At 48.7% G+C, this 18268-nt stretch overlaps 1 protein-coding gene across 1 annotated transcript in view; it reads left to right on the top strand.

Annotated features, from left to right (window-relative positions):
* The window catches only part of rin3 (Ras and Rab interactor 3), a 46158-nt gene that overhangs the window by 10578 nt on the left and 17312 nt on the right, over positions 1-18268 (top strand). The window contains exons 5-8 of the mRNA XM_056295742.1: positions 43-1186; positions 12916-13096; positions 15645-15816; positions 16066-16187. Coding sequence (XP_056151717.1) covers positions 43-1186; positions 12916-13096; positions 15645-15816; positions 16066-16187 — 1619 coding nt within the window. The remainder of the gene's footprint in view (positions 1-42; positions 1187-12915; positions 13097-15644; positions 15817-16065; positions 16188-18268) is intronic.

The following is an 18268-nucleotide window of genomic DNA, read 5'->3' as shown; positions in this document are numbered from 1 at the left end:
AAAACACACAACAAACTGACTTTCTCAATTATATTATTTCAGATTTCTGGGCATCTGCTCTGAACCTTCAGGCAGAGGAACAACCAGATGGTCAGCGGGGGGCTTTGGATCTGAACCAAAGTGGTCAGCCCAGTCTGTCAGCCACACGGGTTCTGCTGTGGTACATCAACCCTGTTACCGTGGAGGAACACATGGATAACCTAAACCTTTCTGACAGTGATCTGCAAAGCACAACCTCCTGCCTGGCTGTTGTCTCCAAACCTCGAAATGTAGCCACAAGCTCAGCTCCAAAACTGGACAGTGCTCTCTCCAGCTCCTCGAGTAACCTGCAGGACAGGGAAAATGACAAAAAGTCGGAGGTCAGGGCTTCGGGTAAGCTCCCCGCACCCAACCTGGAAGCCTTGCCACGCTACAAGCGGCCTCCTCCTCGACCCCCCAGCCTCAGCGCGGGGATAGGTTCAGTTCCCTCCTCTTCCCCCGCTGTTAACAGTCCCTCCTCCCCAACACAGGCAGCTGACAGAAAAGAGGAAGGAAGTGGAGGAGAGAGGCGAGCCAGGGGAGGGGAGAGAGAAGAGAAGAAGTTGGTGTCGACATCTTCCCCTCCATCGAGGCCTCCGGTCCCATCGCAGGGCAGAGTGGCTCCCCGTCTGCACGCTGCTCCCCGACAGCTCTCCGCTTCTAGGAAATGCGCAGAGGGAACGGGGGAGAAAGAACGTACCCCTAAAAGTGGCCAAGGAGAAGAAGAAAGAGAAAGAGGAGAGGGGGAAAATAAAGAGACTTTGTCAACCTCGATGGAAGACGCTGTGAAACAGGAGAACTCCCCTGGTGGTAGTGAGAGGGAGGAGGGAAAGGATGAGAGACAGGTGAAAACTGACAAAGAGAGTGAGGAGGAGATACCCAAATCCAGCTCTGACTTCCAAGCGATGGGTAAGAAGCCTTTACGTCCGGTCCCACCCCCAAGAAGGAAACAACCTGCCCAGCCCGCATCGTCACTGAGTCCCATTGGAGGAGGGCCACCCAATCAATCCGCTGGGACAAGACCAGCCGTGCCCACCAAACCACGGCCAGATGTCTCCCTATACTCGCCTCAGGGAGGTGCAGTGTTGGGAACTGACCCGGACTCCTGCTCCAACAGCAGCACAGAGGAAGATGGAGAGCCAAACCAGGGACAGGAACTAAATCAGGGGTAAGTACAGATCGCAGTGGCAATTTTTGGTGAAGCAACTAAATAAGAAAAGAAGAAAGGGCGTAGAGGCAGTCTCACTTCTTATCTCCTGAGCGGTAGCAGCAATGGCTTCAGTCAGATCATGTTGTATGCTCTTACACAGCCCAGGAAACACAGTGGGCCATTTCAGATGAGCAGCCAGAACCTCATCGTAGCGGGGAAACGCTCCTACCCGTCTCTCTGTGGTTTCTGTAGTTTCCTTTATCATCGGATTTTTCACTCTCATCGTGCCCCCAACATGCTGCTCCTGATGACCCAATAATGACACCGAATCAGTCAACCTTCTCAGAATGGGCCGTGTCCTTATGCTTTGCCAACTGGAGACGCTTGCCTTCATCAATCAGAGTATCGATCCTTGACTGCACGGCTGCACTGACACGCTCCTTTGACTTTTCATCAAGCTTAACAAATCGGTCAATGTGTCGCAGACTGTCAAATCCGTCTCTTGCAAACTTTGAAGAGCACCCGTCTCCTGCAGCAGCAGCAGCACAATTACACATCACGCAAGGCCAGAAGTGCAAGTAGTTTGTTAGCACACTGCCCGTTAGCCACTCCACCTTGTCGTACCTGGAACACTTAACACTCCGACTTACCGAGCCCACTCTCTGCACCAGCTTGATGGGGGCTTTGGTCTCTCCTGTGCCTTCACTCCTAGTTTTTCCTCATAGGAAAACGTGTGAAAAGGATTCCCGTAGGATCCGGTCCACGATGTTTTTTGCATCCATCATAGCTCTTCTTTGCAAAAATTGCGACAGGACAGGAGCTAGCTAGGCTAGTAGCTAGCTAGCTAAGCTAGTTCGAACAACTAACATTAGCCTACAGTACAGGGCTACTAGGTCAAGATGAGAGGTCAAGATGAAAAATGCAAATGTAAAGATGAACAATAAAGATCTGAACAGATTAATTAATTATTATTATATTTACTATATATATATATATATATATATATATATATATATATATATATATATTTATACAAGAACCACCAAAAAACTACTATAGTGTAACCGGTTATTTTCTTGCCCGGTGCGGGATTCGATACGGGGTGTACTGCACCACAAGACGACGTCACTAACCGCTCGGCTAAAGTGTCAGACCCGTTAGCTAGGCGCTAACGTGTCTTATTACTAGTTTACAGTCGTCACCCTCCCCGGAAGCGCGCCCTCGCGCTTTGTTATTTCCGTCTCTGAAGAGACTTCTGAGGATCTGCCCACTTCCGGATCCCACCAATGTAACCGGTTATTTTCTTGCCCGGTGCGGGATTCGATACGGGGTGTACTGCACCACAAGGCGGCATCACTAACCGCTCGGCTAAAGGGTCAGACCCGTTAGCTAGGGGCTAACGTGTCTTATTAGTAGTTTACAATAGTAACGAATTCATCTTAGGCTAATCTCTTGTTCTTATCTTTCACCACGCTTCGAATACCAAAAGGTATGATGAAGATTGAAAACAAGTCAAGGGTCGGAAAGGCTGAGCTGGTGTTTGGATAGACGGGTGTCAATCATTTTCAGGCCGAGGCGAAGCACTGCTTCACTGGGTGGGCATTAAAACGCGTCATAAACCGTAACTGTCCAATCAACAACGTGTAAGGTACTTTTCCAACTTACATTCACTTACATTGGGTTAGTGAAGCGGAACGCTCCCCTGTGTCACCTGAAGAGGGCACTGTCTTACGCAATACCCGCGACCCCCTCCCCTTGTTTCTCCCCAATTTTATCCGGCCAATTACCCCACTCTTCCGAGCCGTCCCGGTCTCTGCTCCTCCCCCTCTGCTGATCCGGGGAGGGCTGCAGACTACAGCGTGCCTCCTCCCATACATGTGGAGTCACCAGCCGCTTCTTTTCACCTGACAGTGAGGAGTTTCGCCAGGGGGCCAGAGCTCATGGAAGGATCATACTATTCCCCCCAGTCCCCCCCCCCCCAAACAGCCGCCCCGACTGACCAGAGGAGGCGCTAGTGCAGCGACCAGGACATATACCCACATCTGGCTTCCCACCCGCAGACACAGCTAATTGTGTCTGTAGGGACGCCCGGCCAAGCCGGAGGTAACACAGGGATTCGAACCGCCGATTCCTGTGCTGGTAGGCAACGGAATAGATCGCTATGCCTCCCGGGCGCCCCACTTCTTCTATTACTGCTCAGAACCACATCACGTTAGTGATGTATGATAGCAGACATCCGTTGGCGGTGAACCAAAATGTAAAAAAACCCAACAACAACACAATAGCAACAACATGCGGGAGAAGATGACTGGTGACGGCATTGGCTGATACTCTGCATCAGATACACCACCCCAACCCACCCCCATCTTGAAATATCAAGTTATTACGATGTACATGTATGTTGAACATGTTAGCATCGGTCCTACTAAATTGTCCCTAGGTGTAAATGTGTCGGCCCTGTGATGGACTGGTGGCCTGTCCAGGGTGTCTCCCTGCCTGCTGCCCAATAACTGCTGGGATAGGCTCCAACATCCCGCGACCCCAACTGGGATAAGTGTCTTGGATAAGGGATGGGTGGATGGATGTTATTTTGAACAGCATGACAGCTTACAGTGATGCTATTATGTTGAGCATTTCGCAGATTTGTTTTCACAGTCTCAACTACTTCGGCAGTTTGTATGTGACCTCATCAAAGGGCGTCTTGATTGGTTTCCCACAGAGTAATTCCAAAAATTCTCAATGCAATCGATTTCTTCTCTACGACAACTGGCTTAAGATTAAACCTTAAAAAAAATGTGAATTTCTTCCAATTCATAACTCTCCTCTGACAGCAATTCATAATATCCCTGCTAGGGGTAGTAGTCAGTGTGGCTTTCTGGGGAGCTCACGTTTTGTGTTGGGGTCATACTTCAGAGAGAACTTAAAAGATGCAATTGGTAATAAAACAGCCATGATGCAAACATATGTATATCTCCCTCTCACCGTTTTTCGGGTAGTGTGTATCTTCCTCAAGTTGAGGTCCTCTACCAGAGGCCTGGGAGTTTGAGGGTTCTGCACAGTATCTTAGCTGTTCCTAGGACCGTACTGTTCTGGACAGAGACCTCAGAAGTTGTTCTTGAAATCTGCTGGAGCCACTCTCCCAGTTTGGGGGGTCACAGTCCCTAGTGCTCCTATTACCACTGGGACTACTGTGGATTTGACCTTCCAAATTCAATCTAGTTCTTCCATCAGCCCTTGGTATTTCTCTAGCTTCTCGTGTTCTTTCTTCCTGATGTTGCCGTTGCTCAGGATTGCTACATCGATCCCCACTGCTGTCTTCTGTTCCTTCTCGACCACCACAGTGTCTGGTTGGTTAACCAGCACCTGCTTGTCAGGCTCTTTCTGATGTTCTCATGGATGTTCCTTGTCTTTATGCATGCTCAGTAATCCAGGTAAGGTAATCACAGAAAGGTGAATCAGTTCATCTGGACACAACGTTTACTGGGAGAAATGTTTCATCACTCATCCTTGTGACTTCGTCAGTCTCAACTGACTGCAGGTATCTCCCAACCTTATGAACAGCACAGCTGCATAACGACCAAACCAACAATGGGTTCATATGTACTCTTAGCCTCCTCCCTCGGTTCAGGGATAGTCATCCCCTCGTCACATAGATGGCCTTTTTGACTCCCCGTTCAAACCAGCGTTGCTCCCTATCAAGGATGTGCACATCCCCATCCTTGAAAGAGTGGCCACTGGTCTGTAGATGGTGTAGACTGTGGAGTCCTGGTCTGACGTGTTAGCTCTTCTGTGTTGTGCCATGCATGCCCGTGGGATACTCAGGTACTTGTAACTGTCCTGTATGTCTGTTATCCTGCCATCTGGTAATTTAACCCCTTCAGTGCTCACCACCTTTCCTTCTTTTGCCACATTCGAAAGCCCTTTCCAGTCTGAATAGCATCCCGATGTCATCACTGTAGATCCTGGTGAAGTGGCTCAGTAAATCAATGTCTCGCTCATTCCTGGCATACAGCTTGATGTCCTCCATGTATAGAAGTGGCTGATGGTAACTAAATTTCTGAACCTGTATCTATATCTACTCAGTGGGAGGATCTGACTGGGGGGTTCAGGCCTATGCAGAACAGCAGCGGGGATAGTGCATCCCCCTGGTATATGCCACATTTGCTGGTTACCTGTGTGATTGTCTTCGAGTTGGCCTCTAGTGTTGTTTTCCACTGCCGCATTGAGTTCTTGATGAAGGCTATTGGTGTCCTGTTGGCTTTGTATAGTACCAAGAACTCCAGTAACCAGGTGTGGGGCATTGGCTTGCTGGCATGGTGGCCAGTGGTTAGCACTGTTACCTCACAGCAAGAAGGTCACGGGTTCGAACCCCAGGCCGTCCCAGGTCCTTTCTGTGTGGAAGTTGCATGTTCTCTCCGTGTCTGCGTGGGTTTCCCCTGAGTGCTCCGGTTTCCTCCCACCATCAAAAAGACATGCATGTTAGGTTTAATACTCTTGTCTGTGCCCCTGACCAATGCAATGGAAAGAAGGCCTGGAGTTGGTCCCGGGGTGCTGCAGCTGCCAACTGCTCCTATACAAGAGGATGGGTTTAATGCAGAGAATGAATTCATTGTAAAAACACAATTCGTTCTAAGAATACAGTGTCAAATACAGTGGCTTCTTTGTTTCTTGAATCATAAGCTTTCTTGTAGTCAATCCAAGCAGTGCTCAGGTTGGTCTGTCTGGTCTTACAGTCTTGGGTAACTGCTCTATCAACCAGTAGCTGATGCTTTGACTCTCTGGTGTTGTTCCCAATTCCTTTCTGAGTTTTGCTCATGTATTGACTCGTGTGCCCATTCAGCTTAGCTGCTATGATGTTTGAAAGGATCTTCCATGTTACGGAGAGGCAAGTTATCGGCCAGTAGTTTGAAAGTGTTGTACCCTTGTGGGAATCCTTCATGATCAGTATTGTTCTCTCATGTTTCAGCCAGTCAGGGTGAGACCCTGATGTATGCTGGTTCATTTGTATCCCCAGGTGTCCATAGAGTGCAGTTAGTATTGTGTTTAGAAATCATGTCAGGACACAGCGCTGTGGCTTGACACAACCTCTGCGTTGCATTCTTTATTTTGACTGACACAGCGTCACAGGCAGACCCGGTCAAAACAACCTAGAGCCCGCAGGCATCACCAATCGATCCCAGCACAATAGAACAACGGCAAATCAAATGCAGCACTGTCGATGTGTGCAGACATAACATCCCCCCCTCCCCCGGCAGGATTTAACAATAACAGAAGTACTGGGCATCACACATCAACCAAGACGCAATAGAACAATGCTAACATTACTAAATGCAGCACTGGTGATTCAGTGTGCAGACATAACACCCCCCCCCCCCCGGCAGAATTTCAAACATGAGAGGTTGACACAAAGTCCTCTAGGTGGCCAGGGCGTAAACGTGTGCGAACAGGTCGCGAGGCGGCCTGAGGCTGGGCAGGCCGAGGTGGGGAGGGGGAAGGCAGGGGAGGCTGAGGCCCAGGAATGTCTGGGGCCCGTGTAGGAGCTGCATGAAGCCCCGGGGCGTCTCGCCATACTGAGGGAATGGCTAAGGTTGTGTCACCAGCTGTGTGTGGCGGAGCTGACACCTTCCGTAGATGACTGGAGTGCCACCGAGTGCCATCACTGAGGAGGTAGGTGGCTGGGCCCAGCTGACGGGTGACTTAGAGAGGAGAGGACCAGCATGAAGCCATTTTATTGTCCCTGTAGGGCCTGCGGACCCTGACGCAGTCTGACGCATTGATGTCTGGCACCCTGGTTCGTTTTGACTGGTCAAACCGTTGCTTCATCCGCGTCTGCTGATGAGTGATTGAGGCTCTGACCCCAGAGGGAGGTGCCTGGGGTGTGGAGGGGTGGAACCTGTCAAGGGGCATGTACAGATCCCGGCCCAGCATGAGAGAGGCTGGGGAGACGCCTGTGGTCGAGTGCTGTGTGGCCCGATAGTGCAGTAGAGTGTGACGGATGGCCTGCGTGAAAGAGCACCCTTGGGCCATGTGTGCTCTGAGGCCATTCTTCAGTGACTGGTGAAAACGTTCAACGCCGCCATTGGCCTGGGGGTGGTAGTACGCAGTGCGTATATGACGGATGCCCTTGTTTTCGAGATAAGCAGTGAACTCAGCAGAGACCAGCTGAGGACCGGTGTCAGTGGTAATGGTCTTTGGGAGGCCCCAGCGAGAGAAGAGAGAGTCCAGGAAGTCGATGATGACCTGTGAGGTCACAGGGCCGGAAGTGGTGAGTTCAGGGCATTTTGAGTGTAGATCGTGGGCGACCACAATGAAGCGTTGGTGGTGGGGAACTCCATGGATCTCACCACAGATGTCCAACTGCAGGTGTTCCCAGGGCTGAGAGGGCCAGGCGAGAGGTTGCAGGGGTGGGGGAGCCTGGTGGCCAGTCTTGCCACTTGTCAGGCAGGCAGAACAGTCCTTCACCAGAGCCTCAATATCTCTGTCTATCCCCGGCCACCACACCGGGTCTCGGCAGCGCTGTTTCAGTTTCACAATGCCCAGGTGGCCTTCATGCGCCGTATTCAAAACACGTGCACGGAGAGCAGCTGGGACCACTGTGCAAAACCCACGTGCCACGCAGGTGTCGTTCCAGCAGGAGAGCTCCTGTCTGACTCGGGCGAACGCAGCCAGCTCCTCTGGGACCTTGTGAGGCCAGCCGTTCTGGATGTAGGTGCGGAGCTGGGAGAGGACAGGGTCCTGTTCGGAGGCTGCCCTCAGCTCCTGCAGAGAGACAGTGGCCCGGAGGGGTGTGTGTAGCATTTGGACAATGTCCTTTTCCACACAGTCAGTGTCCATCTGTGGAGCTGGGGTGGAGACAGAGTGAAAGAGCAGGTCGGCGACAACATTGTCTCTGCCTGGGGTGAACTGCAGGCTGAAGTTGTACTGGCGGAGGCGGTCACACCAGCGGTGCAGCCTCAGGGGTTTGTGGCCTGTCCCAGATGTGGACAGCAGCGCTGTCAGGGCCTGGTGATCTGTCCTGAGGGTGAAGGAGCGGCCATAGAGGTAGAGGTGCCACCTTTCACAAGCCCAGATACAGGCTAACGCCTCACGCTCACCCACGGAGTACCGCTGCTCGGTCAGGTTGAGGGCACGGGAGGCGAAGGCGATGGGCTTCTCCACACCGTTCTGGGTTTGAGACAGCACAGCCCCTATCGCTGTGGCTGACGCATCACAGGTCACAAAGGTGGAGCTGGAGATGTCAAAGTGAGCCAACACTGGTGGTGAAGTCAGTTGAGTCTTGAGATCACGCACAGCGTCACTACATGCCTTTGACCACACCCATGGCTCATCCTTACGCAGCTGGCGCAGGGGGGCTGTGGTCACAGAGTACTGGGGAAGAAACCTCAGGCCTGTCTTACCCAGGAAGGAGGCGACCTGGGCGGCCGAGCTGGGCTCAGGGATGGCCTGAATGGCATCCACGTTGGATTGTAGTGGAGTTACACCGCTTGCTGACAGCTGGAACCCCACGAAGTCGATGGCTGGCACAGAGAGGACACATTTCTCAGCATTGAGAGTTAGCTTGTGTTTGGACAGGGCTGCGAAGACCATGTTGAGGCGCTTGTCGTGGATTCCACTGGTGGGCCTGTGTACCACTATATCGTCCAGATAAATGGCCACGCCCGGTATGCCAGCCAGCACGGAGACCATGACTTTCTGGAAGCAGCTAGGGGCGGAGCTGAGGCCAAAAGGCATCCTGGTGTAGCGAAACACTCCTGCATGTGTCACAAAGGCTGTGAGGTTTCGGCTGCTGGGGTGGAGGGGCACCTGTAAGTACCCCTGTCTGAGGTCGAGCTTGGAGAACACCTCAGAGCCATAGAACTGAGCAGTGAGTTCTTCTGAGGTGGGCAGTGGATACTTATCAGGGACCACTGCCTTATTTACTGCATGTAGATCGACGCAGACACGCAGGCCCCCCGACTTCTTCTTAGCCACCACGAGGTTTGAGACCCAAGGTGACACGTCCACCGGTTCAATGATGCCAGCTTACAGCAGTTGTTGCAGCTCGGCAGAGACCCCATCACGGAGAGCCAGCGGGATGCGGCGCAGTGGTTGGATGACAGGTTTCACAGCAGGGTTGAGGAGAGGTTGATGGGCGAAGGCGGAGAGGAAGCCCAGCCCCACAAACAGTGATGGCCACTTCTGCTGCCAAGGCGTGGCAACAATCAGGATTGCTGCCCCCCGCCCGTGTCTAAGAGGGAGAACCCCAGGGCGGAGAACAGGTCCAGGCCCATCAGGTTGGCCCCACGGCGTACCACATGAAAAACTGCATTGGGCACCAGCTTGGTTCCATAGCGGACAGTCAGTTGGAGAGAGCCAACCAGATCGATTTTGGAGTCACCATACCCACAGAGGACAGCTGAGGGTGCGGACAGTGGCAGTGAACCGAAAAATTGACTGTAGGTATCAACATTCAGGAGAGACACACCTGCACCGGCGTCCAGGGGGACGCACACATCATTAATGTTGACTGTGCATGATTTGAATGACACTGGCCCAGAGCTCACCTTGTGAATGACGGCGGTTGAAGACTGGGGGGTGTGGCAGACGTTGGCAAAGTGATTGTGCTTACCGCAGCTACGGCATGTCTGGCCACGGGCAGGACAGTTCTGAGCCCTTGAAACATGAGACCGAGACCCACAGTTACCACAGGACTGTTGAGGGCGGGGCCGAGAACGCCGTCGTTGCAGTTGCAAGACGTCCCCAGTGGAGTCGGCGCCCGCCTCGCTCTGGCTGGGTTGCGTCCCGAGGGGCAGCCGTGAGTAGAGGGAGGAGTCGTTGGCAGCTTGACTGGAGGTGGCCACTTGCTGTGTATTTAGCATAGCAGCATACTCAGCTGCTCCCTCAACCTGTAGTGCGATGGTAATTGCTCTGGACAGCAGCAGATCGTCTTTTTCCAGCAGCAGAGTCTCACGCACCTTTGCGTTGTTGGTGTGTTCGATTAGCTGGTCGCGAACCATCTCGTCCTGAAGCGCGCCAAACTTGCATGAGCTAGCTAGCCCTCGCAAATTAGCTACGTACTGCCGCACAGACTCACCAGGCAGTTGGTGTCGCTGACGGAATATAAATCGCCGAAGGAGGGCTCTCTGTGGAGCAGCGAAATGGGTGCTCATAAGTCCCACAGCTTCGGCAAAGCTTGTGACGTTCCCCAGAGTCCCGAGCACACGATGACCCTCTGCTCCCAAGCAGTGTAGCAACAGAGCCGTCTTCCTAGCCTGGCTCACGTCGTCGAGCCCTGAGGCGATGATGTAATTTTCAAAACTATGTAGCCAGCGAGTCCATGGTACCGGAGGCTCGCCAGGTAACGCCAGGGAGGGGGCAGGTGGTGGGAGAGAGATGTCCGCCATCCTTGTCGCCAATATTGTGTTTAGAAATCATGTCAGGACACAGCGCTGACGCTCGACACAACCTCTGCGTTGCATTCTTTATTTAGACTGACACAGCATCACAGGCAGACCCGATCAAACAACCCAGAGCCCACAGGCATCACCAATCGATCCCAGCACAATAGAACAGCGCCAAATCAAATGCAGCACTGTCGATGTGTGCAGACATAACAGTTAACTTCTTCAACCAGTCGGCGTGAATCATGTCAGGGCCTGGTGCAGTCCAGCTTTTTACGTTTGAGACTCATTGCTGGATGTCTGCCACTGTGATGATAACTGGTTTTTGTTCTGGGATATTGCTGTGGTCGGCTATTAGGCCTACCAGCCACTGAGCATTGGTGTTGTGTGATGCCTCCTTTTCCCATATATCCTTCCAGTATCACTCAGTCTCTGTTCTGGGTGGATCTGACGTTTTTCCCTTGTTACTCTGAAACTGGGAGTACACTTTGGATGGTTCTTTGAGGAACAGGCAATTTACTCTTTTGGCTTCTGCTTCTCTGGTGTATCTCTTCAGTCTGGTGGCCAGAGCTGTGGGCCTTTGTTTGGCCATTTCCAGGGCCTCAGTTATGGACTTCTTCAACCAGGGCCTGTCTTTCATCACACTTTTCTGCACATCTGTTAACCGGCTAACATCTCTCCGTGATGCTTTGATCTTGGCTTCCAGCTTCTCTTCCATGGAGGGTACCGTTGTTGACCTATGTTCTTAATACTGTACCCAAGCATCTCCAGGATTATGGTTGTAGTGACATATACAAGCTTATTGATCTCTGTTATGGTGGAAGTTGAGATGTTGCATAGGGCTGTGTTCACATCCACAAGAGAGCTTTGTGATGGTACTTTGTCACTGAGTCATGGGAGCCGTGCCCGGCAGTTGACTGTCTTTAGTCTGGCCATGATTCTCATTTAAACCTCAGTAGCTTCAGCTGTTGTGGCTGGTAGGATTGTTTCAGAGGATTAGGGTCTGTTCTCATGTATCGCCTGCCTACTGGGTGGCCATGCATGGTACTGAACTGTATGGTCATCCTGTTGGAGCCTCTCTATCTCAAGTCATGGAAGTAGCTTCCTTCTATTGATGTTTGAGCATTGAGCCATTAGCTGCTTCTGAGTCAGAGTGGAAGTAGGTGTCCTACTGGTCCACAGTTCCCACATTCACTTCATATAGCCCCTCTTCAGGGGTCTGCTGTTATAGTAGATTTGCATTGGTTCCAGGTTCTCAGCTCTTGTCCATGAGTGTCTTGTTCCAGTAGCCCGTTTCTCATCAGGTTACCCTGGCTCCCCAACACCTGGCACAGACCTTGATAATCTGGGTGACGTACCAGCCAATATGACTATTCATGTTACTCTCACTCATATCCAGGGTAGCTGGCTTATACAGCATTAGGAGTCTAAGTCATGGACTTTTACTGGAGACTTGTTCCAACCTGGATTTGAACCCCCGATCTCTGGCATGGAAAGCCAATGCTCAATAGATAGATAGATAGATAGATAGATAGATAGATAGATAGATAGATAGATAGATAGATAGATAGATAGATAGATAGATAGATAGATAGATAGATAGATAGATAGATAGATAGATAGATAGATAGATAGATAGATAGATAGATAGATAGATACAGTTGCTCTATCAGCAGATCTGTGCTTCAGAGACAAATATCAAAACAAACATCACATATGAATGATACAACACAGTCAAAGGGAAAAGACCACAGTCATTTCCCAGAAAATAAGAAATGGATTGTTCAAATGCAAAGGCCATGCAGCAATAAGTAAATACTTCTCGTGTGGTCAGTTTGCCATTGCACTATCTATTTTGGATGGTAATTACAGGAACAGCACAGCTACTGTAGAACTTCATAGTGAATGAGTGATGAATTGATTATTGCTATAGAAAACAATAAAGAAATGCACATACCAAAGTTGTGGCATAAACAATTTGGCGAATGTTTTCAGGGGAGCCCCCGTCTTTTGTACGAAGAGCCAAGCTCCACACGGTTCCCCTGTCATTTGTACCCTGGTTATATTAGCAGTCACAAAGCAGTTGTAACACTGTCCAAGCTCCCTTGATAAACATGCAGGACCTCCATATACATGTCCCGGAACAGTTCTGGTTTACCATAGCGTTTGAGTAATGTGCAGACAAGTAGGTTAGCAGTCAGTGTAAGATATAGCGATCAAAATGACTTTAACTCGGGGGTGAATATTAAAACAAAAACGGGTGTCAGAATATTGCAGGTGAGGAGGTTACCTGAAGTAATGTAGGTTTAAAAAATGACTGCAGTGATGGTTAACTTCTACTAAAATTTACTAAACTTTTCTTCTCAGTCGAGGCTCAGACAGCCGTAGCCCCAAGGTTGCAGTGAAGAGAACCCCCACCACCGTAATTTTGGACCGTGCCCGTCACAGACTCTCCACTGTTCTCACCGGGCTCATCAGTCACGACCGCCGCCTCACCCAACGCATAGTAGAGCTAGCTAGGGACCCTATGAGCTACTTTGGTAATCTGGTGAGTACACTGTAAGGGAATGAGACCCACTCTAAGGACTGTACCACATAAGAGAAAAAAGAATTTTGAACCATTCCAGCTCAGCAATTTCTGGAATTCTGTGTCAGATTGTCTTCTTCTTCTTTTGGCTTCTCCTGTCAGGGGTCGCCATAGCGAATCATCTGTTTCCGTCGCTTCCTGTCCTCTGCATCTTCCTTTGTCACACCAACCACCTGCATGTCCTCCCTCACCACATCTATAAACCTCCTTTGGCTTTCCTCGTTTTCCTCTTGCCTGGCAGCTCCATATTCAGCATCCTTCTCCCAATATACCCAGCATCTCTCCTCCGCACATGTCCAAACCATCTCCATCTTGCCTCTCCTGCTTTGTCTCCAAACCGTCCAACCTGAGCTGTCCCTCTAATATGCTCATTTCTAATCCTGTCCATTTTCATCACTCCCAATGGAAATCTTAGCATTTTCAACTCTGCCACCCCCAGCTCCACCTCCTGTCTTTTGATTAGTGATACTGTCTCCAAACCATACAACATAGCTGGTCTCATAACCATCTCATAAATCTTCTCTTTCACTCTTGCTGGTACCTTTCTATCGCAAATCACTGCTGACACTCGTCTCCACCCACTCCACCCTGCCTGCACTCTCTTCTTCACCTCTCTTCTGCACTCCCCGTTACTTTGAACAGTTGACCCCAAGTATATTTAAACTCATCCACCTTCACTGCCTCGACTCCTTGCATCCCCACCATTCCACTTCCTCCCTCTCATTCACGCATATATATTCCATCCTGCCATATATTCCATCCTGCTGACTTCCATTCCTCTTTTCTCCAGTGCATACCTCAACCTCTTCAGACTTTCCTCAACCTGCTCCCTACTCTCGCTACAGATCACAAGGTCATCCGTGAACATCATAGTCCACGGAGACTCCTGCCTGATCTCGTCCGTCAACCTGTCCATCACCATTGCAAACAAGAAAGGGCTCAGAGCCGATCCTTGATGTAATCCCACCTCCAACTTGAACACATCTGTCGTTCCGACCGCGCACCTCACCACTGTCACACTGCCCTCATACATATCCTGCACCACTCCTACATACTTCTCTGCAACTCCCAACATCCTCATACAATACCACACCTCCTGTCTTGGCACCCTGTCCTATGCTTTTTATAAATCCACAAAGACACAATGTACCTCCTTCTGGCCTTCTCTATACTTCTCCATCAACATTCTCAAAGCAAACATCACATCTGTGGTGCTCTTTCCTGGCGTGAAACATACTGCTGCTCGCTAATTGTCACCTCTCCTCCTCTTAACCTAGCTTCTAATACTCTTTCCCAAATCTTCATGCTGTGGCTGATCAACTTTATACCTCTGTAGTTGCTACAGTTCTGCACATCACCCTTACTCTTGAAAATCAGTACCAGTATGCTTCTTCTCCACTCCTCAGGCATCCTCTCACTTTCCAAGATTGTGTTAAACAGTCTAGTTAAAAACCCCACTGCCATCTCTCCTAAACACCTCCATACCTCCACAGGTATGTCATCTGGACCAACTGCCTTCCCACTCTTCATCCTCTTCATAGCTGCCCTCACTTCCTCCTTGCTAATCCACTGCACTTCCTGATTCACTATCCCCCACATCATCCAACCTTCTGTCTCTCATTTTCTTCGTTAATTATTCCCTCAAAGTACTCCTTCCACCTTCTCAACACACTCTCCTCACTTGTCAGCACATTTCCATCTCTATCCTTCATCACCCTAAACTGCTGCACATCCATTCCAGCTTGCTCACTCTGTTTAGCCAACCGGTACAAGTCCTTTTCTCCTTCCTTAGTGCCCAACCTTTCATACAATTCACAAGACGCATTTGCCACCTCTCTCTTCTCTTATGCCACATCTCCTTGTAATCCTGTCTACTTTCTTCATCTCTCTGACTATCCCACTTCTTTGCCAACCTCTTCCTCCATATACTTTCCTTTATGTCCTCATTCCACTACCAAGTCTCCTTGTCTTCCCTCCTCTTTCCAGATGACACACCAAGTACCTCCCTAGCTGTCTCCCTCACCACTTCCGTGGTGGTTGCGCAGCCATCCGGCAACTCTTCACTTCCACCCAGTGCCTGTCTTAACTCCTCTCTGAACTCCACACAACAGTCTTCCTTCTTCAACTTCCACCGTTTGATGCTTGGCTCTGCCTTCACTCTCTTCCTCTTCTTGATCTCCAAAGTCGTCCTATAGACCACCATCCAATTCTGTCTCAAATTGTGCAGAAAGATCAAACCAGTGTGTGATACAACACTCATTTGTTTTAGTGAATCGGTAGGGTGTTCTCACAGTTTAGAGGTACTGTATCTGTTAGGTAGTGGTAAGAACAGTTTGTGTTTGTGTCCTGTCCTGTCCAAGTTTCTGACTAAAGACACCGAAGTCTCACCTGACAATTCGTAGTTAACTAAACTGAATAAAAGCATCAGATAAATATTCAAAACGTAAATGATAAAAGGTTTTCTGATTAAATGGGATAATTAGCTCATCACAGTCATTTTTCTCTCTAGGTTAAAGAACATCGCACGTTCACCTTGGAGACCATGTCCCGTCACACCTCCTCCACTGAGCTGTTACAGGAGATCAGACAGATGGTGACTCAGTTAAAGAGTTACCTGCTGCAGAGCACAGAGCTGCAAGTCATGCTGGAGCCCCAACATCAATATACACAAGAAAAGCTAGGTAACTTTACCACCAAGGAGAATGCTAACTGACTTACCACATTGACTCTCTAGTTAGGTAAAGAACGATTTATTGTAGCACAGTAGTTAATCAATTTACTTCACTTGCAACACTTGACTGTAAACGAGTGTGTTTGTATTCTTGGTGTTAACAGCAGCCACGTATTATGTAAGAGTTTCAAATGATTGTACACTGAACTGTGTTGGTTTGTTTGTGTGTATATATGCACGTGTGGGTTTGTCCATCCAGAAACCATCGTAGAAGCAGCTCTTTGTAAGAGTGTGTTGAAGCCACTAAGAGAGCCCATTTACCGTAGTCTGGAGAAACTTCACAAGGACGATGGCGGTCTGCAACAATTATCACAGAACCAGGTATAGTAGGACATTAAGATGATATCTATGCTAGTAGTCATGGTAGTAGCAGTATTTGCTGAGAACCAGGTATAGCTGGACATTAAGATGATATCTATGCTAGTAGTCATGGTAGTAGCAGTATTTGTTGAGAACCAGGTATAGTAGGACATTAAGATGATATATATGCTAGTAGTCATGGTAGTAGCAGTAGTATGATAATAATAATAATAATGATAATAACAATTTTATTTATATAGCACTTTTCTAAACAATGTTACAAAGTTCTTCACAAAAAAAAGATAAAACCGGACAAGGCAAAAATAAGAGTAAGATCAAATAAGAGTAAAAATAAAAACAGTATAGATAAAAACAAATATCAAACATTTGTAAAAGCTTTCATAAAAAGAAAAGTTTTGGACGAAACTAGAGACTTAGTTCGTCTTAGCTCAACAGGGGGAGCATTCCATAGTGTGGGGCTCTAACAGCAAAAGACCAATCACCCTTTGTGACAAACCGAGACCTGGGAATAACCAGCAGGCCTCCATCTGCTGACCTTAATGGTCGAGAGGGGACATACCAAGTAAATAAATCACAAATGTTTGAAGGAGCAAGACCATTTAACGCCTTAAAAGTGAGAACGTTTTAAAATCAATTCAAAATATAACAGGAAACCAGTGTAGGGAGGCAAGCACAGGAGTGATATGATCATGCCTCCTTGTCCTTGTACCAACTGCAGATGGTGAAGGGAGCCCTCGATGATACCAGCATAAAGTGTTTTACAGTAGTCGAGCCAAGAAAAGATAAAAGCATGTACAACGTTTTGCAAATCGGCAGTTGATAAAAATGACCTAATTTTAGAGATTAGCTTGAGCTGGAAAATCCATGACTGAACAACATGCTTAATTTGATTATCAAAACTGAGGTTAGCATCAAATATTACCCCAAGATTCCTAGCAGCCTGCTTAAGACTACCTGACAGACCACCAAGATTAGTAGCAAATGGGCTGATGGAATTTTCAGGACCGGACAGAATGACCTCAGACTTATCATCATGAAATTTAAGAACATTTTTGGACATCTAGGATTTAATGTCAGTGAGGCAAGTTATGAGATTTAATAGGGTGCTAGGATCTGTGGGTTTTAGTGGTATGTATAACTGAGTGTCGTCAACATAAAAATGGTAGAGCACATCATGATTTTGAATGACCTGGCCAAGGGGCAGCATGCATATAGAAAAGAGCAGGGGGCCAAAAACTGAGCCTTGAGGGACACCACAACTCAACTAAGCCACCGAGGACGTAGAGTTACCCAGAACAACAGAAAAAGTTATGTCGGTGAGGTAAGAGCGTGATAAGTTAAGAGCCAAGCCCTTGATGCCAACCCAAGTCTGCTTTCACACTGGCCAAAAAAACCCGCTAACATCTGCCTTTTTACATTGACCAAAGGTGGACATTAGCGGGTTTTTTGGCCAGTGTGAAAGAAAGGCAGCACGTAAGCCTGAAAGAACTTAAATCGAGCAGTCACCTCTGTCTGCATTTAGCATTTAGCATTAGTGACCTTAACTAGAGCTGTGTCATTACTATGAAGTGCCCTAAAACCAGACTGGAAACTATAAAAAACAGTATCAGTGTTCATAAAAGAAATCAACTGAGAAGAAATTACTCTCTCCAGAACCTTAGATAAAAAAAAGACAATTTGGAGACTGGCCTGTAGTTACCTAGGGACAGGGGGTCTAAATTAGGTTTCTTCAGCAATGGGTGAATGATGCCATGCTTAAAACTGTCTGGAAAAGAACCAGGGGCCAGAGAATTATCAAGAATTTGCAGAATAACGGGGCTGATAGTAGAAAATACCTCCTTGAGCAGCTTAGTGGGAATGATGTCTAGGATGCAGGAGGAGGAGCTCATATTGGAGACTGTAGTCTCCAACACTGAAATTGTAATTGGTTGAAATTGGGTGAAAGATGCAGAATTAACATGGGGAATGGAATGAAAAGAGCCCGGCTGGATTTGGGACCTAATATTCTCCACCATGTTTACAAAATGAGTGAGAAATTTTTCAAACAACTCAACATCAGGTTCAAAAAGAGAAGTGGAGGA

Source organism: Lampris incognitus, chromosome 16 (genome assembly GCF_029633865.1).
Source record: "Lampris incognitus isolate fLamInc1 chromosome 16, fLamInc1.hap2, whole genome shotgun sequence".
Lineage (NCBI taxonomy): Eukaryota > Metazoa > Chordata > Actinopteri > Lampriformes > Lampridae > Lampris > Lampris incognitus.
This window is presented reverse-complemented; position numbering and strand designations above follow the sequence as displayed.